This window comes from Callithrix jacchus, chromosome 6 (genome assembly GCF_049354715.1).
Source record: "Callithrix jacchus isolate 240 chromosome 6, calJac240_pri, whole genome shotgun sequence".
Classification (NCBI taxonomy): Eukaryota; Metazoa; Chordata; class Mammalia; order Primates; family Cebidae; genus Callithrix; species Callithrix jacchus.
This window is the reverse complement of record NC_133507.1, coordinates 122,721,396-122,744,899: the sequence shown is the minus strand read 5'-3', so window position 1 is coordinate 122,744,899 and position 23,504 is coordinate 122,721,396. Positions and strand designations below refer to the sequence as shown.

General features: G+C 37.7%; 1 protein-coding gene across 8 annotated transcripts in view; it reads left to right on the top strand.

The window, feature by feature from the left end:
* CATSPERT (catsper channel auxiliary subunit tau) overlaps positions 1-23,504 on the top strand; it is a 250,019-nt gene that overhangs the window by 37,687 nt on the left and 188,828 nt on the right. For all 8 annotated transcript variants that reach the window (XR_013519035.1, XR_013519034.1, XM_078328136.1 and 5 more), the window contains exons 5-9: positions 7,245-7,367; positions 14,025-14,069; positions 15,025-15,093; positions 17,284-17,363; positions 22,811-22,954. Coding sequence is in view for 6 of the 8 variants with exons in the window: in XM_078328136.1 (XP_078184262.1) it covers positions 7,245-7,367; positions 14,025-14,069; positions 15,025-15,093; positions 17,284-17,363; positions 22,811-22,954 (461 nt within the window). In the remaining 2 variants the exon portion in view is untranslated. The remainder of the gene's footprint in view (positions 1-7,244; positions 7,368-14,024; positions 14,070-15,024; positions 15,094-17,283; positions 17,364-22,810; positions 22,955-23,504) is intronic.

Here is a 23,504-nt window from a genome sequence, read left to right as displayed (position 1 = left end):
GCAATTTCTCCTTCATTTCAACCGTGATGAATCTGATGATTATGTGCCTTGGGGTTGCTCTTCTTGAGGAATATCTTTGTGGTGTTCTCTGTATTTCCTGGACTTGTATGGTGGCCTGCCTTGCTAGGTTGGGGAAGTTCTCCTGGATAATATCCTGAAGAGTATTTTCCAGCTTGGATTCATTCTCTCCGTCACATTCAGGTACACCTATCAAACGTAGATTAGGTATTTTCACATAATCTCATATTTCTTGCAGGCTTTGTTCATTTCTTTTTATTCTTTTTTTCTCTAATCTTGCCTTCTAACTTTATTTCATTAAGTTGATCTTCAACCTCTATTTGTTCTGCTTGATTGATTCTGCTATTGAAACTTGTGTATGCTTCATGAAATTCTTGTGTTGTGTTTTTCAGCTCCATCAATTCATTTTCATTTTTCTTTACACTGTTTATTCTTGTTAGCATTTTGTCAAACCTTTTTGCAAGGTTCTTAGTTTCTTTGCATTGGGTTAGAACACGTTCTTTTAGCTCAGAGAAATTTGTTATTACCCCTTTCTGAGGCCTGTTTCTGTCAATTTGTCAGAGTCATTCTCCATCCAGCTTTGTTCCCTTGCTGGTGAGGAGTTGTGATCCCTTGGAGTAGGAGAGGCATTCTGGTTTTTGGTGTCTTCATCCTTTTTGCACTAGTTTCTTCCCATCTTTGTGGATTTATCTATCTGTGGTCTTTGTAGTTGGTGTCTTTTGGATGGGATCTCTGAGCAGACATCCTTTTTGTTGATGATGAAGTTATTTCTTTCTGTTTTTTAGTTTTCCTTCTAACATGCCCCTCTGCTGTAGGACTGCTGGACGTCCACTCCAGACCCTACTTGCCTGGGGATCATCTGCGCTGGCTGGCGAACAGTAAGGGTTGCTGCCAGTTTCTTCTTCTGTTATCTTTGTCCCAGAAGGATACCTTCCAGATGTCAACCTGAGCTCTCCTTTATGAGGTGTCTCTTTACATATAGCAGGGTTGGGGAGCTGGTTGAGGAGACAGTCTGTCCTTTATAGGAGCTCAAGTGCTGATCTGTGAGCTCCGTTGTTCCATTCAGAGCTACTGGGAAGGTACATTTAAGTCTGCTGCAGCAGAACTCATAGCCACCTTTTTTTCCCAGGTGCTCTGTCCTGGGAAGGTGGGGCTTTATTTATAAGTTCCTGACATGCTGTCTTTTTGCAGAGATGCCCCACCCAGCAAGGAGGTAGCCTAGTCACAGTCTGCTAGTAGAGGTGTTGCTGAGCTGCCATGGGCTCTGCCCAGCTGCTGTATGAACTTCCTTGCGGTTTTGTTTATAGAGGTATAGTTAGAACTGCCTCAGTTATGGTGATTTGACTCACTATGGCGGACTGCCTCTGTAATGATGGACTGCCTCGGTAATGGCGCATTGCTTTGGTAATGGCAGAATGCCTTGGTAGTAGTGGACTGCCACAGTAATGGTGGATGCCCTTCCCCCCCATAGAGCTGGACCGTCCCAGGTCCAGCTGTGTTTGCTGTGAAACTCTCATTCCAGAGTGTTTCAGATTGCTGGTCTTTGTGGGGGTAGGACCTGCCGAGCCAGATCACCTGGCTCCCTGTTTCAGCCCCTTTTTATCAGTTGAATGGGCAACTCTGTCTCCCAGGCATTCCAGGCACCAGCTGAAATGGCTGCCCAGATTTGTGTGAGTTTTTGTGCAGAGACCCGCTGTGCTGGCTGAAACAGCTGTCCTGGAAACTTGTGGCACTTTTCCGCCCAGGAATCTCCTGGTCTGTGGAAATATGGTGATCACTCACCCTCTGTGTTCTCATTAGGAACTGCACTCCAGAGCTGTTCCTATTTGGCCAACTTGGATCCTACTTTAACCTTCCTTATAGCTCAGATCATCCTCCTGGGGTCAGTTACCTTCTGTCTGAACTATTTATTAAAAATGTTTTTTCCTATGAGAGTTAACAGGTGATGTAATTATTTTTTGTTTGCCTGGTCTTTATATCATTCTCATTTTTGAGTGAAATTTTTGTTGAATATAGAATGGTAAATTTGCAGTTATTTTCTGAAATATCATTTCACTTTCTCTTAGCTTCCATATTTGTTGAAGAGAAGTCACTTGTCAGTCTGTCACCTTTGAAAATAATGTATCTTCCTCTCTGTGTGTTATATATATTTTTCTGCTAATTTCACTCTGATGTGTCTGTATTTGGCTTTCTGTTTATTATGTTGAGATTTATTGGCTGCTTAATCTGGATTGTTGATATTCATCAGTCATGAAAAATTATTAGCTAATTTTTTTTTTGAGACAGGGTCTTGTTCTGTCACATAGGCTGGAGTGCAGTGGCTCCATCTCAACTCACTGCAACCTCTGCCTCCTGGATTCAAGTTATTCTCCTGCCTCAGCTTCCTGAGTAGCTGGGATTGCAGGCACCTGCTACCAGGCCCAGCTAATTTTTGTATTTTTAGTAGAGACAGGGTTTCACCATGTTGGTCAGGCTGGTCTCGAACTCCTGACCTCGTGATCCACCCACCTTGGCCTCCCAAAGTGCTGGGATTACAGGCGTGAGCCACTGATCCCAGCAGGCTAATAGTTCTTAAAATAGTGCCTCTCTGCCCCCTTTTCTTAATCCTTTATTTCCTTTCCTTGGACTCTGGTTAACATATGTTAGGTATTCTTACACTATCTTCCATATCTTTTAACCTATAAAAATATTTTTGATCACTTTGTCTCTCTGCCTTGCATTCTAAGTAATTCTTCTGATATTTATTTTATTATTATTATTTATTGAGACATGGTCTTTCTCTGTCACCCCTGCTGGAGTTTAATGCTGTGATCACAGCTCACTGCAGCCTCAACCTTCTGAGCTCAAGTGATCCTCCTATCTCAGCCTCCTGAGTAGCTAGAGCTAAAGACATGCACTACATGCTTGGCTGCTTTTTGTATTATTTTGTAGAGATGGGATTTGCTATGTTGCTGAGGCTAGGATCGAACTCCTGGGCTGAAGTGATTCACCTGCCTCAGCCTCCCAAAGTGCTGGGATTCCTTAATACTAGTTCATTAATTCTCCAAAGCTGCATTAAATTTGTGGTTGAGTTGATAGAGTGTTTTATTCAATTATTTTAGTTTTCATTTCTACAGATTGTTCCTTGTTTAGGTTTGTTAAATAGTTTTTAAAGTTTCCTGCAGCAGGAGTATATTTTCAGTTTGGTTTTTATGCCTTTTAACATAGTAAGTGTAGCTCCTTAGAATTCCAATATTTGAAGTTTTTTGGGGGTCTGTTTTTGCTGTTTTCCTTTGTGGCTCTTTGCTTCCATGCTGACTGAGTTATTTTTGATGGTTAACTGTTCATTTTCCTTGGAAAATTACTTGTCAAACTTCTTTGAGGTCTAAGATGAAAGTAGTAGCTCTAAGAAAGACTTGTGTTTCTTCTAAGGTGACTGAGTCTACTCTCAGTTTGGGACCATTTTAAACTAAATTTCACTTGAGATATTTTAAAAAATTTAAGTTGTCTTGTTTATTTGTTTATGTTATGACAAAATATACATAATATAAAGTTTACTATCTAAACCATTTTAAGCGTCTGGATCTAAATTTTTTATAACATTCAGTGACTGTGACTTTAGGCTGCAATTTCTCTGAACTGGTTTTTGTTGATAGCTTATTAGGGACTCCGCACTCCATTCTACTCAGCAGTTCAACTTTCCTTGCAACCTTCTGTAGGTGTGATGGGAGAAAGCTTTCTCCATTTCCTGAAGCCATAGCCCTTTGGGTTCTCAGCTTTCTCAGAAGATGGTTGGGCAAGGATCCTCTGATAAATGTACCATGTGTTGTCTTCTCTCTTCTGCGCCTTTCAAAACCATTTAAACTGCAGTTTCAGGTCACCTGATTGGGAAGTGCCCTTAGGGCAAATGTAACTTCAGTGTCTAGTTTACATCTCTGAGTGTCTGTCAATACTTGGAGATTTATGATTACTTCTCAGCATTTTATTAACCCTCTTTTGCTTTTAAAATGATACTTTAAATATTTTATCAAGGAACGATTCAAGATGGCTGACTGCTAACATCTCGGGATTGCAGCTCCCAGTGAAAGTGCAGAGAAAGAGAGGACGCCACACTTTCAGACAAATTTTGGTTGCTCACGGAGCAGAAGATTCCAAGTGGAGAAGCTGCACGGGTCACCAGCATGACTCTTGTGGCTGGCGCAGCAGTTTTGCCGGCACCTTGGCGTGGCAGCTCTTAGTGTAGAGTAAACGGTACTGGTTCCCCTTCTGACCGAGGTTCAGAGGAGCCGCACGGGTCGCCAGCGTGACTCTTGTGGCCGGTGCAGCGGCTTTGCAGGCACCTCGGTGCACCAGCTCTTGGTGCAGAGTAAATGGGACTGGTTCCCCTTCTGACCGAGGTTTGGAGCTCCGGAAAGGCAGAGTCGCCTATTATGGACTCAAGAAGGAAGCCAGACTGGAGATTCCCAGGCAGAAAAGCACCATCAGTTTTAACACCACCGTTGTGGCCAGCACAGTGGGTTGCTCATATTTCGGCCCTGGGAATTAACAACTTGGACGTCCACCCAGAGACCTAATCTGAAAGTTGGTAATTACAAAGACAACAGGTGGATAAATTTACAATGATGGGAAGAAACCAGTAAAAAGGCTGAGAATACTCAAAATCAGAATGCCTCTCCCTCTAAAAAGGATCACAGTTCCTCATCAACAAGGGGACAAGGCTTGATGGAGAATGAGTGCATCCCATTAACAGAATCAGGCTTCAGAACATGGATAATAAGAAACTTCTGTGAGTTAAAAGAACATGTTGTAGCCCAACGTAAAGAAACTAAGAACTTTGAAAAAAGGTTTGATGAAATCCTAATGAGAATAGATAACTTAGAGAGAAATATAAGTGAATTAATGGAACTGAAGAATACAATACAGGATCTCCGAGAAGTATGCACAGATTTAAACACTCGAATTGTTCAAGCAGAAGAAAGGATATCAGAGGTGGAAGTCCAACTTAATGAAATAAAATGAGAAGACAAGATTAGAGAAAAAAGGATAAAAAGGAATGAGCCAAGTCTCCAAGAAATGTGGGACTATGTGAAAAGACCAAATTTACATTCGATAGGTGTACCTGAATGCGATGGAGAGAATGAATCCAAGCTGGAAAATATTCTTCAGGATATTATTCAGGAAAATTTTCCTAAACTAGCAAAGCAGGACAATATTCAACCCCAGGTAATACAGAGAACACCACAAAGATATTCCTCAAGAAGAGCAACCCTAAGTCACATAATCATTAGATTTGCCAGGGTTGAAATGAAGGAGAAAATACTAAGGGCAGCCAGAGAGAAAGGTCAGATTACCTGCAAAGGGAAGCCTATCAGACTTACAGCAAATCTCTCAGCAGAAACTCTACAAGCCAGAAGAGAGTGGGGGCCAATATTCAACATCCTTAAAGAACAGAACCTTCAGCCCAGAATTTCATATCCAGCCAAACTAAGCTTCACAACTGAAGGAAAAATAAAATCTTTTATGAACAAGCAAGTACTCAGAGATTTTATTACCACCAGACCTGCTTTACAAGAGCTTCTGAAAGAAGCATTACACATAGAAAGAAACAACCAGTATTAGCCTTTCTAAAAATATACCAAAAAGTAAAGAGCACCAACATAAAGAAGAATTTACATCAACGAATGGATAAAACAGCCAGTTAACATCAGACGGCACTAATCCTAAATTTAAATTGACTAAATCCCCCAATCAAAAGATAGAGCCAAAACCCAACGGTATGCTACATCCAGACCCATTTCACATGCAAGGATATACAAAGACTCAAAACAAAGGTATGGAGAAAGATTTACCAACCAAATGGAGAGCAAAAATAAATAAATAAATAAAAAGCAGGAGTTGCAATTCTGGTATCTGATAAAATAGATATTAAAGCAACAAAGATATAGTGGTAAAAGGATCAATGCAACAACAAGAGCAAACGATCCTAACACCCAGATACATAGAGACTTAGACACAATGAGACAGAAAATTAATAAGGATATCAAGGACTTGAACTCATATCTGGAACAAGTAAACTTAATAAATATTTATAGAGCTCTCCACTTTAAATACACAAAATATACATTCTTGTCAATACCACATCACACCTACTCATAAGTTTAAATAAAATATTGATTGGCCATTAATAATACCTATTTTTTTTTTAGAATAAAGCAACATTTCCGTTCTCTCTCCCTCTTTTTCTTCCTCTCCTTCACTCCTTTTTTTTCTTTCCCTCTCTCAAAAAAAGAAGAAAAGAAATCAATTTGTAGACCTCTAGATCCAGGTCGGCAATGTCTCTCTCAATGCCTGATTTCCTTCCTTCCCTTCTCTCCCTCCCTCCCTCCCTCCCTCCCTCCCTTTCTCCCTCCCTTCCTCCTTTTCTCCCTTCCTGCCTTCCTCCTTTCCTCCCTTCCTACAAAAAAAAAAAAAATTTTTATCGAGCATTTGTAGTTTTCTACTGTTTCTGATAACGCAGATGCCAAATTGTTGAAAAACTGAGCCTGCCCTCCCTTTTAACCACTCTGCTGGATCACAGGGCTTGCATTACTTTTTTCTCATTTCCTGGGGAAAGACAGTTGCAAACATAACTTTAAGAAGGCTCATACAGGCTCTGATGTCAACCATGGGGAGAGGCACTGTAGGAAGGCACCTGGATTCTTCCAAGTGGGGAGGCATGACTTTTTTTCTAATTAGCAAGAGAGTGTACAGATGTTAAAGGTTACATAATAATAGTACTGTGCTCCAGAACTCAGGGTTGGGAGTTTCAAGTTCAGGCAATGGTATATATTTTATCAAAAAGTTAAAGAACAGAGTTTGAAAAGGATATTAGATATTTTTAAATGTTGGATATTTGGATAATCTGTATTTGGATTATCTGGATATCTGGAATATTTGCATTTTGTATTGGTAGTTGATTATCTTTGATAGTGTAGTTTCAATAGAGTATTGAGGGTGAACTTTTGTGTAGAGTTAAAAAGAGAATGTATGCAGTGGGTGGTTCAAAAAGATGATAATTGACATTAGATATAAGCAAGATCTTCATTTTGTTGATATTAGTATATATGTGACCATGAGGTTGAAAGTTATGGAACTAATAATGTACAAAAATGAATCACTAAGTATGCAAATAATAGTATGGAATGTATATGTTCAGAAATCTTTAGGCTCAAGTTTAATGCTTCTTTTCTTATCTGTTTTGATTTGAGGTTCCCAGACGTTATAATGATGAGCGGAATAACGTTTTATTGGAACTGATGCAATATGACAATACAAAAAAATGTGCATTCTCATTAGGGAGTGTTCAGATACATCTTTATGAAATAATTCAGGTATGTATCAAAATGATTCTTTTTACCTGGGTATCACATTGCCTGTTGGTTATCCAGTTTGTTGTGATTTATTATACCTGATGGACTTTTCTTGTTTCTTTTTTTTTTTTTTTTTAATTTTTTTATTGGATTATAGGTTTTGGGGTACATGAGCAGAGCATGCAAGACAGTTGCGTAGGTACACACATGGCAGTGTGCTTTGCTTTTCTTCTTCTTGTTTCTTATCTGCCTTCAAATTCATACACTTAAGAAATAAACTCTCCCTTTGGCTAAATATTTTTTTAAAAGAGTTGGCTTATAATAGCATAATGTTTTTAAAAATTTATTTTACAGAATATATATATAGTATATAATATATATATGTATATATGTATATACAATATATATTTTGTATATACATATATATACATATATATATTATGTATATATATTATATACAATATATATATAGTATATACATGTATATATATGTATATACTATATATATATATATATATATATGTGAAATTAAGTAACCACTTAGACTTTTAGGTTATATCACTAAAACTAACTTTCTGGAAAACAAATTTTCTAGGCTCACTGCAACCTCTGCCTCCCTGGCTCAAGGGATTCTCCTGCCTCAGCCTCCCCACTATCTGGGACTACAGGCACCTGCCACTGCACCTGACTAATTTTTGTATTTTTAGGAGAGACAAGGTTTCGCCATGTTGCCCAGGCTGGTCTAATACTCCTGAGCTCAAATAATCTTCCCACCTCAGCCTCCCAAAGTGTTGGGATTACAGGCCTGAGCCACCACGTCCAGCTATTTAAATTTGCCAATAAAAGCTGTATATAAATCATGTACAGAATGTTTTGAAGTATGTATACATTGTAGAATGGCTAATAGCGTTAAACATGTTTTATTGTGTTTCTGAAATGTCTTAAGACGTGACTGAAGCTGCAAAGTCTGTCTCTTAGTCGGCAATACAAATTTCAGCTAAGTTCTTTTTTCCTTAGCTGGGCTGCCTACAGCCTTCCTTGTGTGTGTGTCTTTTAGGGGTTAGCCAAAGATTTGGACAGAGTTTATATACAGATTTTATGGTTGCTTCTCTCTTGTTTTCTCTTTTCTAGGAGTCTGTCTCACTTTGCAGCAGCTCATTTTGTGGTTGCCTTGAATTCAAAGTAAAGAACTTATTGATTAGTGAATAAGTATAAACCATCCAAAGTATTTTCAGGAATATTTTTTGTTGCATACAGCAAGGAAGTTTTCAAAGACTAATGGAGTTGTGTCAAACAGCAGACTGCAGGGACTCCTATTGGCCAACTTCAGAATAACTTGAACATAGATTATTACAACATTCTGAATAAAGGAATATTCGTGAGTCCTTGGTGATCTTCAAAAAAGAAAAGAGGTAGTATAGGAAGAAAAAGGAAATTTTTAAAATAAAAGAATACCACTTTATGAATGTAGAAATAATGAAAGAATTACAAATTATTGTTTTTGCAACTCTTTATAATGAATAATGATTAATTCAGTCAATTTTTAGCAATGGTCCTAAAAAACTATTAGGTATAATGTTATTGGGAAGCAAGATATTTGCATGGTGCCACAGTAACAGCTTATAGATCATTGCACAGGGAAATATTCCTTTACATTAGAGAGATGTGGTGTTGCCACTTTAACCAAGAGCTTGAATTTAGTATAATGAATTGTGGATAACTTAACATCATGTACTTCCTGTAGTGATATAATGTGAAGTACATATTATTATCTATGACTTATTGTCATAAAAAATGTTTAACTTCACTGGGTGCAGGCTCAGGCCCATAATCCCAGAACTTTGGGAGGCTGAAGTGGGAGAACTGCTTGAGGCCAGGAGCTGGAGACCAATCTGGCAACATAGCAAGACTCTGTCTCTACACACACACAGAATTAGCTGGGTGTGGTAGCATGTGCCTGTAGTCCAAACTACTTGGGAGGCTGAGGCAGGAGAATCAATTGAGCCCAGGAGTTCAAGACTGTAGTGAGCTATGATTATGCTACTACACTGCAGCCTGGGTGACAGAGCAAGATCCTGTCTCAAAAAAAAAAAAAAGTTTAACCTGATTCTAATCAAGCTGAGTATAGAACTAACTTCAAGTTTACAGGAATTTAATTAGTAGGGAAAAAGTTAAACAATGCTTTAAGATAAGTACAGAAGTGGGACATATCAGCGTAGATTGTTTAAATAGCGATGGTCATTAGAAAAATACCAAAACCCACCAAAGATGGAGGAAACTGTTCCAGATTTATAGAGATACAACAAGTTTGACTGAATACAGATTTGAAAAAGTTATAAAAGATTCTTGGGAGCCAGGCATGGTTGTTCACATCTGTAATTCCAGCACTTTGGGAGGCTGAGGGAGGTGGATTGCTTGAGCCCAGGAGTTTGAGACAAGCCTGGGCAACATGGTGAAACCACTTCTCTTAAAAACAAACAAGCCACAAAAAAACACCCACAAAAAATTAGCCAGGCATGGTGAAACCTGCCTGTAGTCCCAGCTACTTGAGGCACTGAGGCAGGAAAAATCATCTCAGCCCAGTGAGGCTGAGGCTCCACTGAGCCATGATTGTACCACTGCACTCCAGCCTGGGCAACACAGATCCTGTCCCAAAAAATAAAAAACAAACATAAATAAAAGACATTCTTGGGACAATTAGGAAAATTTAATATTTACTAAATATTAGGAAAAAATCTAGAATTGTTTTCTTGAGTGTGATACTGATATTGTGGATATATACATATATACACCTATACACATATATATATATTATATATGTGTATCGGTGTATATATCTATATATATATATTCTTATTTTTACAGTATCCAAGATAAAGTTTTAACATTGAGAGTAAAGAGTAATGATGATTGCAACTTCGAAACTGATCAGCAAACATATATCTATACACACACAGATATTTCAAAAAATGGCCTACTGTTAAACAATGTTAACAGTTGTTAAACAAATATTTGAATTTGTTTAATCTTCTAGGAGGGGTACTAATTGGAGTCTTTTGAGTGGTCTGCGTGTTTGAAAATTTTCATAATAGGAAATTGGGGAAAATCAGATAATTTCTAAGACACAAAAAAGAGATGAAGGAGGAGATAAACATATTGAGTAATGAGTAAGTGTAAGCAACCAGAACTTCTCAAAGATATTTTGGGAGAGGATCTTTAGAAATGACTAAAGTTCCTTTGGCTGTATGGCAATTTAGGCATCAAAAAATGTGACATTACTTATTAGTTACTTTCTGTTGAAGAAAACTTAGAAATAGAGATGCTTGGACTAGAAGCATATATACAAACTTATCAATAGTTATTTTTATAAGATCATTAATAATATGCTAATATTTATTTATTTTCTTTTTATTGCATTTTAAGTTTTGGGGTACATGTGCAGGACATGCAAGATAGTTGCATAGGTACACATATGGCAGTGATTTGCTCTCTTCCTCCCCTTCACCCACATCTGGCATTTCTCCCCCTGCTATCCCTCCCCAGCTCCCCTATGCTAATAATTTAAAATACAAAGGTATAGTTTTTAAATTAAAAAATCACCCATCATTCCACACTTATAACGTTTCAGTATTCAGAGTTTCTTTCTAATTCTTTCTTATAAACAAAAACAGAAAAATAGAAAATATAAAAAGACCCACATGTATATTCTGGAACTGAAAAATAAAATATCCGAAATTAAACATTTACTGAATGGGCTCAACAGCAGAATGAAGGAAAGACTATTGTTTTCTTATTACTTTCTTTAAAATTTGTGTGATTATTTAAAGAAAAAATTATAACCTTATCTGTGTGGTTTATAATGTTTGGAGAGGTCATGCGTATGACAGCCATAGCATACAGCATAGGGAGAAGATGGGGTCTAAAGGACTTTTATAATGCAAGGCTTTTGCATTTTCTTTGTTGCAGTTTAATAAAAATAGAGTTGAAGTCTTTATGTTGCTGCTTGATGCCATCTTCTGTCTCCTCCCTCTCCCCCAGGGAAAAATAATGATTATCCAAAACTTTGTATTTATTATTCCCTTATTTTTTCATAGCTTTACTACTTATGTATGATTATAAAAATATCATTTTATATTTCTAAATATGATATATTTTTAATATTAATACACTTAGCTAGTGTTAATTTTTTGCTGCTGTATACTATTCCATATGGGAGTATTCTTCTGTTTGCCCATAAAGTAATTTTTAGCTGATTATTTATTTATATTTAATCAACAAGCACTGTATATATTTATGGGGTACAATGTAATGTTTTGATCTATGTATACACTAAAAAAAATTCAGTCAAGCCACTTAATATTTTCATCACCTCACCAACTTATCTTTTTTATACTAAGGATGATAAAAATATATTTTATTCAGCAATTTTGAAATACACAATACATTATTATTAACCATAGTCACCAGGCAGTGCAGTAGATTACTAGAACCTGCTCCTGCAGTCTAATTGAGACTTTGGACATCTCTTTCTCCATTCCTACCCCTACTCTCCAGCCTCCGGTAACCACTTTTCTACTGTTTCTATGAGACTGACTTTTTTAGATTCCACTGATAAGTGAGATCATACAGTGTTTGTCTTTCTATGCCTGGCTAACTTAGCATAAAATTGTCCAGTTTCATCCATGTCACAAATGACAGAATTTCCTTTTATTTTAAACTGCATAGTATTCCATTGCATGTATGTATATACACCACATACTCATCTGTTCATTTGGTGATGAACACTAAGTTGCTTTCATATCTTGGCTATTGTGAATCATGCTGAAATGAGTGCATGAAATCTGACATACCAATTTCAGTCTCTTTAAATGTATACTCAGAAGTGGGATTGCTGGATCATATAGTAATGATATTTTTAATGTTTTGAAGAATATCCATAATATTTTCCAGAATGTCTGTACAGGTTGAATATTACTCATCTGAAAAAGCTTGGGACCAGAGGCGTTTCTAATGTTTTTTTGATTTTGGAATATTCAAATATACATCATGAGATATCTTGGGGATGGGACCCAAGTATAAACATGAAGTTCATTTATGTTTCATATACATATTATACACATAGGCTAGTGGTAAATTTATACAATATTTTAAATAATTTTGTGCATGAAACAAAGTCTTCATTGTATATTTTGTATATTGGTTGTGACTTGTCACATAGGCCAGGTATGGAATTTTTTTACTTCTGGTGTCATTTTGGCACTCAAAAAGTTTCTGGAGAATTGTGGACTGACTCATAACAGCAGGGATGACTGTAGATATTGAGCAAGGGTACGAAAGTTTAGCTGGTTTAAAAGATCCAGCCATCTCTGAGAGATGAGAGAGGTACTCAGTCCTGTCGGTATTCAACTTATCATACAGAATTATGTTTAAGTAACCCCTCTCTCATGAGGGTGCAAGGTTAGAGGTAACCAGGTCCATACATGTTTGTCTTTCCACAATGTCAGGTTTTTACTGATGCTATTTCAATCACAAAAGCCACAAGCTACATGGAGTTCCCAAGGAGCCAACTCTCATGAGTGCCTCCCGTTCACTCAACAGTTAGAGTTGTGGGCACACAGGCTCAAGCCATTCCACAAGTCAGTCAACATTGCAAACATGCATAATAGTACACTTAATATATAAATGTTATAAGTTAAACATTCCACAACGAAGTAACATTTAACATCAAGAGGAAAAAGAAATAGGAGAAAAGGTTAACGAACTGGTCTATGGGGAGCAAAGAAGACAAAAGGAGTCCTGGGTTGGGCTGGGCAGTCTATTGGTCTTGCACAGAGTCTGAGGTTGCAGAAACCTTAGTGACAGATGCCAGGTTCTTCTCACGAGTGATTGTAAAGGGGAAGTTGAACTTATTAGGAACATTTTTGTCTACAACATAATATAAATATATTTACTTCTGTTACTTAAACTTTTATTTTCTTCTTTTGAACATTCCTTATATTTGTATTTTGGCTATTAGGTTCATATGTGGATTTGAAAAGTTATTACCTGATTTAAAAAAAACTATAATATGTTTAGATCAGCAGTCCCCAACCTTTTTGGCACCAGGGACTTGTTTCATGGAAGACAATTTTTCCATGGACCAGGGTGGGGAGGGGTGTCAGGATGATTCAAACACATTACATTTATTGTATACTTTATTTCTAATATTATTACATTGTAATATATAATGAAATAATTATACAACTCACCATAATATAGAATCAGTGGGAGTCCTGAGCTTGGTTTCCTGCAATTAAGTGTCCCTATGTGGGGATGATGGGGGGCAGTGACAGATCATCAGCCATTAGATTCTCATAAGGAGCACAACCTAGATTCCTTGAGTGTACAGGTCACAATAGGGTTCCTGCTCCTATGAGAATCTAAAGCCCCATTGATCTGGCAGGAGGCGGAGCTCTGATGTAATATGAGTGATGGGAAGTGGCTATAAATACAGATGAAGATTTGCTCGCTTGCCCACCACTCATTCTCTGCTGTGAAGCCCAGTTCCTAAAAGGACATGGAGGCCATGGACCTGTACCAGCCCATGGCCTAGGGGCTGGGAACCCTTGGTTTAGATAATATACAGGGAAATACATGAGTAATTCTATATTTTAAAACTTTATTATTTCTTTTTTCTAGAAAGGGTACTTCACTGAAGATGTTCAAATGTTGCATAGAAACGCAGTAAGGACTTTACTGAAACTTCCTAAGTTTTATGTGCATGTAATATTTTCTTAACATTTCATGTAACTTTCCTCTGATATTATTTGTAACCTGCATGTTTTTATTCTTTCAGTTACTGTACCAGTCACTGTTTGAAATAGTAGAAATGTATTAAATAGAAAGTCAATATTTACTAACAAGAATCTCCTCCTCCTCTTCTTCCTCATTCTCCTTTCCTTATTTTATTTATTTATATATTTTTTGCTAAATGGTGATAAAGAAAATTAGCAATCATTGGGTGAGAGAGTAGAACGCCTGTGGCTCTTGCTTTAGCTGCAAAGCCTCGGGAGCCTCACTTGCTAAATTGAGGAAGCATTATTTTTCTCTCTAAGGAGTTTCTAAAGAGTTGTTTATAGTTCTTACTTCAATTTCTTTTTAAGTGCTTAAAATTAGTAGTTGGATTAATTGATCTTTCTATTCAGAGAGACTTTTGCTGCCATTGGCCAAAACAGGGGCCAGGAACTTGGCATTATTACTTCTTGTGCCCTCCTTTATTTCACCTATACGCAATCTGGGTTCAGAGAACTGAAATCATTTGTCTAAATCAAAATTTTATCTGAAAATGGGACTGGAGGTGAGAGGAGTGTGAGTAAAGAATTAAAAATATACATACACGTGTATGAATCTCCATATATATGTGAGCATCTCAGTGTAATCCTATTAGCAATTAGAAGTTGATAGTTTCCATATTTTAATTCTATAATACTACTTAACTTTAACACAAAAGGTTTTAACATTTCAGGAACTCAGTAGATTCTTCTGTAGGAGTTTCTTGTGTAAATGCTTTTTGAAAAGTCAAGAGATTCATACTTTGGTTTTTCTAACTTACAGATGAGTAAAGTAAAAATATCACATTTTGTCACTTCTCTATTAAAATCTCATCCTGATCAAACAATAAAATTTACCACATGTTTAGCTTGTCTGCAGGCTGGAGGTGAAATTTATGTTCTGCTATGGAAACTTTGGTTATGGATTTTCACATCAGGTTAGTTCTCCTCTTTTAAAAGATTATTCTGTTGGAACTCTTCAGTCAAATCATCCTATTTCAGTTTGATCAATTCTTTAAAATAAATATTTTTAAGAGATGCTTCTTTACCTCCCATCCTTGAGGTATGTGGGCTTTTCATCAGCCTAAAGAAAGATGAGACTTTACTATGATTTGTTTATGCATTTTAAAGCAATGATATTTTATTCAAAATGTCTTATTTTTATAATAAAAAAAATCCAGTTTTATACTGGATTTTAGGCTGGGCATGGTGTCTCAGGCCCGTAATCTCAGCACTTTGGGAGGCCAAGGTGGGTGGGTCACCTGAGGTCAGGAGTTTGAGACAATCCTGGCCAACATGGTGAAACCCCATCTCTACTAAAAATACAAAAATTAGCCAGGCATGGTGGTGCGTGCCTGTAATTGCAGCTACTCGGGAGGCTGAGGCAGGAGAATCACTTGAACCTGGGAGGCGGGAGTTGCAGTGAACCAAGATCATACCACTGCACTCCGGCCTGGGTGATAGAGTGAGACTCTGTCTCAAAAAAATAAAATAAAACTTGCTTTTATGTGTGTATACATATATATTGATGTAATTTAAAATAGAAGTATTCAAGAAATCAGTGTGGATTTCTGCATCTAAATATAGTTACCAAAAATTGAGTTATTGTCTGTCTGCCCTGGTAGCTCATACCTGTAATCTTAGATACTCCGGAGGCTGAAGCAGGGAGGGTCACTTGAGTCAGCCTGGACAACATAGTGAGATTTTATGTCTGAAAAAACAAATGGAGTCACTGATGTTATTCAGATAATACTCATATGCTCCTTTCCTCCATAGTTTTTCAACATCTGTTGTTATTTTAACCCTCCTTGGTTCATCAAGAGAGTAATAAACCCAAAGAAGATGTCTTCCTAGTTGTGACTTGCTCCTTTAAATTCACTACCATGTGTCCACATTGCCACAAATACTTTTATGTACTAACCTATGTCCTTTTCTTTAATTATATCCTTAGGCCAGATTCCTAGAAAGGAAATTCTTGTCCAAAACAATGACCTTTTCAATGAATTATTCTAAAAAAGTACCCATATATACTCTCATCAAATATTGAAAGAATTCTTAATATTCCTGGGTGTCATCAGTTTTGTGGTATTCAAAAATGCAGTCCTATTAGTACTGCTGTTGTATAGGGGAAATGACCTTTATTTACATGTCATTTATCACTTTCAGTTTCCCTTTTTTATTTTTTTAAGTTTTGAGTGTTTTTAAGTTAGGAATTGGGAGTGAAGACACCAGTCTTATTAGACAAGTCTACCACTCTGTTAACTGAGAAATCTCTGTAATATGCTTTAAAATTTTGCCTATATTATAATGATGTTTAATACATTTTGAATCAGAAGTAATACACAGATGAAAGCTGCAAGGAACAAGCTTTTTTTTTTCCATTCTCTGCTATGATTTTTTACTTTTTCTTCTGCTATTTTAAAAAATTCTTATCATAATTAGGCCTTATAGGGACCCTTAGTTGTTTACTCCTTTTTGTGACAGTTATAGCATATGAACACCAACTTCAGAGGTAGGTTTTGTGTCTGAACAGAAATATAATATATAATAATAGCCACTTTTAAGGAGAGGTATCCTTTTCAGATAAAACTGGGCAAGTATTATTTTATGTTGGTGAAATCTACTAAAAATGAGGAACAAAGGAATTGTATGGAAAAGAATGGGATATATAAGAAAAGTTCAAAATAAAAACTCGACTTTATGTCTATGAGCTTTTCAGTGGTATGGTCCCATACTTGCCTACTGCGATACTGTAAACAGAGCACTACCTTGGGGACAGATAAAGCTACATTCAAGTCCTGACTCTTGCCTATTGTGTAGCCTTGAGCAAATGACTCATCTTCAGTCTCATCGGTAGAATATGCATAGTTACTTATGGTGTAGGTTTATTGAGGTGGTTAAATAAGATTAAAGGTATAATAAAATGCTTGGCAAATATTTAGTATCCAATAAATGTTAGTTTGTTTTCTTTCCTCTCTTAATTCCTTTTTTCCTTACATGTCTCATTTAAGATCTGTTTCATAGTCGTGGGGTATTCATAGCATATGGTATTAATATGGTATGGCATTACAATTAGTGAGTTTTAATTATAACTAAACAGTGTTAACATACACTTACATTTTTTTCAGTTAAAACCTCTTCAGAGAAGTATTGAACCAACCATGTTTATGAATATTGCACCACCTCCAGAAAGAACAGACCCCATGACGTAAGAATTTTAAGTCTCATTAATATGGTCAGGTCGTGTGGCATTTAAAACAATTTTAATCCAGTTGGTGGAACACTTTGGTTATTTTAAGAAGTCCCCAGGACACGGCCAGGTTGGGCTAGACTCCGAGGTGAAGAGAGTCGTGTATTATTTTGCTTAATTAGAGGGAGAAATTTTAAATTTCTGGGCATGGCCCTGGATAGGTGTTGAGGACGTGTGGAGATAAAAGAAGAGTTCCAAGTTCATGCCAGAAGGAGAAGAGGGAGGAATATCTTAATAAGGAAAGCAGGCCAAGGAGATACCCGCTTTGGGAGAAGAGGTGAGAGACTTAATATCAGTGTCTAATAGTTGTCAGTTTTGTGCTCTGCAGTATAGTAATGTTACCCTTACCACCACACCACTTCAGTTATTGCTACAAAATCATCCATGAAAAGTCTATGAGAAAAAAGTCATTAGCAAACCAAAAGTAACTTAAAATATAGTATGCTAATCAATCTTGAAATTTCACCAATAAAAAAAGATTATAGAAAGATGAGCGCCTGAGAGATTTAATCTATAGTGTTATCCAAGAACAAGAAATGGGAAAAAGCTGAAATGGGATTGAGGGAATTAGGTATTGAATGGGAAATTGCAGTGCTTATTTTCCTATTGTTTCACCAACACTGGATATTATCATTAAAATACTTTATTTGATATTGACAATTTGTTGAAATAGTAAAGCTAATTTTTTTCTTATGTTTATTTTTCTTCTTCATACATTGATTAAATAAACATTTATTGAATGTCTGCTATATCCCCAAGTCATGGCAAATACAAAGACATGTGAGGTCTTCTCCTTGCCCTTGAGTAGCTCATGGTTTAATGCAAAGTAACATAAAAAATTATTACTATGATGATGCAAATGGGATAAAAGCCCTTCAAGAGCCTAACATAAGCAACTGTGGGACAGCCAAGAAGCTTCTAGTTCTTGTCAGGGAAGTTGGGGAGGAAAGAGTTATCAAGTAAGGCTCCACAAAACAAAGTGCTTGGAGTGAGACTCGTAAAAGTGGTAGTAGAGCACCTCGCTGATTTTGGAGGAGTGAAGGGACACGTTCTCTTGAGAGGCCACATAAGTAAAAGCAGGAAACTCTAAGAGGCTCTATTGTGTTGGAGAACGGTCTTTAGTTGAGAGTGGCTAAGAGATTAGGAACAGGGAGGAGAGCAATGGGAGATGAGCTAGAGGAGTAGGCAGGGGCAAGATATAGTGATTGAGAGTTCAGGCCCTAGAGCCAGACTGCGTGGGCTCTCCTCCTGTACGACTCTGGGCAAGTTGCTTAGGCTCTTTCTGCTTCATTTGTTGGATGGGATAAAAATTAAAACTACTCAATTGAATTACTATGATGATTAAATGAGTTACATGTGAAGTACTTAGCACATGGTAGTAAATAGTAAAATGCCTAATTAGTTGTTACCTCCCTATAAAATTAATACGTATTTCTCATTACCACCATTGTCATTGTAGGTTTATGCTTCTCAAATGTGAGCAAATTTTGCTCTTTTGGATCTTCAGGAACAGACTCCATATATAGTCCAAAATAACTGTTTGAGTTTTTTAATTTATACAGACAGAATTCTGGAGAATATATGTAGAGATGGATTTTAAGGGCATGGGATAATGGTGGAAGGAAAATAAAGTTGCATCAGGCTGAGTTTATTGATATGGATTCACTAAACAGATTATTTTTATTTATTTATTTTTTTGGAGACAGGGTCTTGTTCTGTTGCCCAGGCTGGAGCGCAGTGGCACGATCATGGCTCACTGCAGCCTCGACCTCTCAAGGCTCAATCAGTCCTCCCTCTCAGCCTCCCAACTAGCTGGAAATACAGGAATGTGTTATCACATTTGGGTAATTTTTGTATTTTTTATATAGACAGGATTTTGCCATGTTGCCCAGGCTGGTCTCAAACTCCTGTGCTCAAGCAATCCACCCCCTTCAGCCTCCGACAGTGCTGGGATTGCAGGTGTGAGCTACTGCACCTGGCCCAAGCAGATATTTCCACATTTAATGTTGTAGTTTGGGGAGTTAGAAAGGGCTCTCGTAGCTTGTTTCATTGAATGACAGAAAAAGGAACCAAAAGACGGCCCACAGTGAGTTAGTTAGAGGAAGGGTTTTAGAGGCTCAGAGAAATTACGTAGAATGGACTTGCCATCTAAGATCGACTCACCCACCCTGGGAGGGTCCAGAAGACACACATTTTTACCCTGACTATGAGAAATGAATTCATGAAGGGTACTCTGGAATCCTTGAAGAGCACTGTGATTGCTCTTCCCCGTGGGCCAGACTTCACAGTGGCAACTGCAATCACTGAACTGGGAAACTTAAATGCAATATAAAACTTAAATGTAATTGGATCCCAGGGTGGCAGGAACCAAGTGAAGACATTCAACTGCCAAAGGCAAGGTGGGCGTGGTTACCACAATGGATAGTAGAATCAAAGCAGCAATCAGAATAGTCTTAGTAGTGCAGACCTACGGTGTTGGCTATCTGATCATGTGTTCCTAGACATGAATAGACAAGAAGCCTACTAAATTTTAACCTCATCTGTATGAGGTTAAGCAGAAAAGTTTTAGGTCAAGGGAACAAAAGTCTAACCTGAATCATAAAAACAGAGAGTCATGGGTTCTCAATCAATTCTCAGACTTGAGCTACTTTACAGACCCAGAACTCCTTTAATGAAAGGGAGGGTGGGTCACCTTAAGAACAGACCCTAGTATGCTTCCAAAAATTTATACTGCTAGTATTTCTCCCAGCCTTCCCCAAAGGGACCTATGGCCTTTTACCATGGTAATTGTGCACTGGGGAGAAGGGAACAATCAGGGCTTTTGGGGACTACTAGACACTGTCTCTGAACTAACACTAGTTCCAGAAGACTCTGAAAGTCACTGTGGTCCATCAGTCAGAGTAGGGACTTATGGAGTTCAAGTGATCAATAGACTTTTGGTTAAGGTCCATCTCACATTTGGCTCTGTGGGTCCCTGAACACATGCAGTGGTTATTTCCCTGGTTCTAGAATTCATAACTGGAATAGATATACTTAGTAGCTGGCAGAATCCCCAAATTGCTTTCCTGACTTGTGGAATGAAGGCTATGATGTTGGGAAAGGCCAAGAAGAAGCCACTAGAATTCCCTCCATCTATGAAAGTAGTAAATGAAAAGCAATACTGAATGGAGGAATTGCAGAGATTAGTGCCACCATCAAAGACCTGAAAAACACAGGAGTGGTGATTCCCACCACATCCCCATTTAACTCCTATATTGGCCTGTGAAGAAGACAGATGGTTATAAGAGAATCACAGTGGATTCTTGTGAGCTTAGCCAAGTGGCAACTTCAATTGCAGCTGCTATACCAGATGTGGTTTCATTGTTTGAGCAACTAACATATCCCCTGGTATCTGGTGTGCAGCTACAGATCTGGCAAATGCTTATTTCTCCATACATATTAATAAAGACCATCAGAAGCAGTTTGCTTTCAGCTGGCAAGGCGAGCAATACCCCTTCACTGTCCTAACTTAGGGGTGTATCAGCTCTCTAGCCCTGCATTACAGCTTAGTTCCCAGGGATCTTGATTGTCTTTTTCTTCTATAAGGTAGCAGACTGGTTTGTTTTATTGATGACATGCTGATTGGACCTAGTGAGCAAGAAGTAGCAACTACTCTAGACTTATTGGTAATATATATTTCTGTCAGAGAGAGGGAAATAAATATGACAAAAATTCAAGGGCCTTCTACCTCAGTGAAATTTCTAGGGGTCCAGTGGTATGGGTGGTGATCCCCTGTATACAGTGAAGGATGAGTTGTTGCATCTGGCTTCTCTTACATGAAAAAGAGATACAACATCTGGAGAAATAACCACAGATAGGCCTTTTCGGATTTTGGAGATAATCTGTTCCTCCTTTGGGTATGTTATTCTGGCCCACTTACTGGATGACTCAAAAAGCTGCTAGTTTTGAGTGGGGCCCAGAACAAGAGAAGGTTCCGCAACAGGTCCAGGCTGCCATGCAAGCTTCTCTGCCATTTGGATCATATCATGCAACAGATCTAACAACATGTTAGTGGCAGCCATAAAGTACCCAGCTGTTGGTCAAAAATCATTCTGAGAGCAGAGTGTTTTTGATGAGATTGAACTTTAAACTGGCGGGCTGAGTAAAGCAGATTGCTCTCCCCAGTGTGGGTGGGCCTCATTCAATAAGCTGAAAGAAACAAAAAGATTAGCTTACTTTGGGGTAAGAGAGAATTCCTCCTGCCTGACTGTCTTTGAACTGGGGCATTAACTTTTCCCTGCCTTTGTACTTAAGCTGAAACATCAGCTCTTCTGGATCTCCAGCCTACCAGCCTTTGGACTGGAACTACACTATTGGCTCTCCTGATTCTCAGGCCTTTGAACTCAGTCAGAAATTATACCTTTGCCTCTCCTGGGTCTCCACCTTGCTGATTAACACTGCAGATCGTAGGACTTATCAGCCTCCATAATCATATAAGCCAATTGCTTATCATAAATATTTATATATATATATATATATATATATACAGCCTCTTGGTTCTATTTTTATGGACAACCCTGACTAATATAATGGAACAGAGTAACAAATTAATTTGTAAAATATTTAGAATGTTTAGTTACATCTCCTGTAATTAGGAAGTGATTGATTGTAGATAGAAGATGACTGAAGGGGAAAGAAGGAAGAAAGGTGTTCACATTTAGGGACCACTGGGTATATATTTGGTGCTGTTATTTCCTGAACCAGGGGACACTTAGAAAAGGGCATATCTGGAGAAGGGGAAAATGGTGAGTTCTATTTTGACATGTTGAGTTTAAGGTGATTACCACTATGCATAGGATAGAACAGTGTTTAAGAATCTGAACTTTAATTCAAGAGACTGTGTTTAAATGTTAGCTTTGCCACTTACCAGCTGTAAGACCTTGGGAGAAGTTGTTTAATCTCTTTACCTTTCTTATATAGGATCTAATAATTCTTATCTGATGGGCTTGCTGTAAAAAGCGAATGAGATAATATATACAGCTATATGAACATTGTACCTAGCACACAATACATTCCAAAAAATTAATAGATTTTAAAAATAAAATATTTAAGAGATAGAGATTTGGGTCTAAAGATCGAGAGAGAGATCTGGGCTTTGTACTTCTCATTAGAACTTCAGGCCCTTCTGTCCTTTTCATACCTGCTGCCTGTAATCTGAGTTTAGTAGTAAGGATAATCAAGAGAGCACTTATCTCTGGATTTCTGGCTCTTGACTTATTTCCTAGCTCTAGCCTCCGATGACCCAAGGTGGATAGGTGAGCTGAAAATGTAAGAGAGAAGGGTGATAGCAAAAGTGATAGCTGCCACTGATTTTGGAAGTGGACTTTTGATTAATTTCAATATTTCACTTTCTTATTATTTTTCAGACATGTTATTACACCACAGACAATAGAATATCCAGCATTCCTATCCCCAGATCTGAATGTTACTATTGGGACTCCAACTGGGCACCCCTCCGACCAGCCACCTGTAGTGCGACTTGAAAAACTTCAGCAAAAACCCCGGGAAAGGTAAAAACAAAAAAAAGAAAAGAAAAGTTCAAAAGAGCTCAAAATATTCATCCTATGTGTTCTTTGTGTAATATATTAATTTATTCTTTTGAGACATAGGGTTGCTATAGGCCCAGAAACTTTCATTATGGTGTTGTTGTTTCATGAGATTATTTCTGATTTTTACTTGTCAAATTTAGGTATCTTGTTTGAAAAAGTCAGTGTTATGCCAAAGAAAGAGGTGAAAACTCTATTTTTTGAAACAGTGCCTCACTCTGTCACCCAGATTGGGCCAGACTGGAGTGCAGTGGCATGATTATGCTCACTGCAGCCCCAAACTTCTGGGCTCAAACAATCTTCCTGCCTCAGCCTCCCAAGGAGCAGGGACTACAGACACATCACACACCACCACACCTGGCTTGTTTTTTTTTTCTTTTTTGAGATGAGGTCTTGCTGTGTTGACCAGGCTGGTCTCTAACTCCTGGCCTCAAGTGATCCTCCAATCTCAGCCTCCCAAAGTGCTGGGATTACACTGTGCCTAGCAGAGGTGAAAACTCATTTATGAGGAATA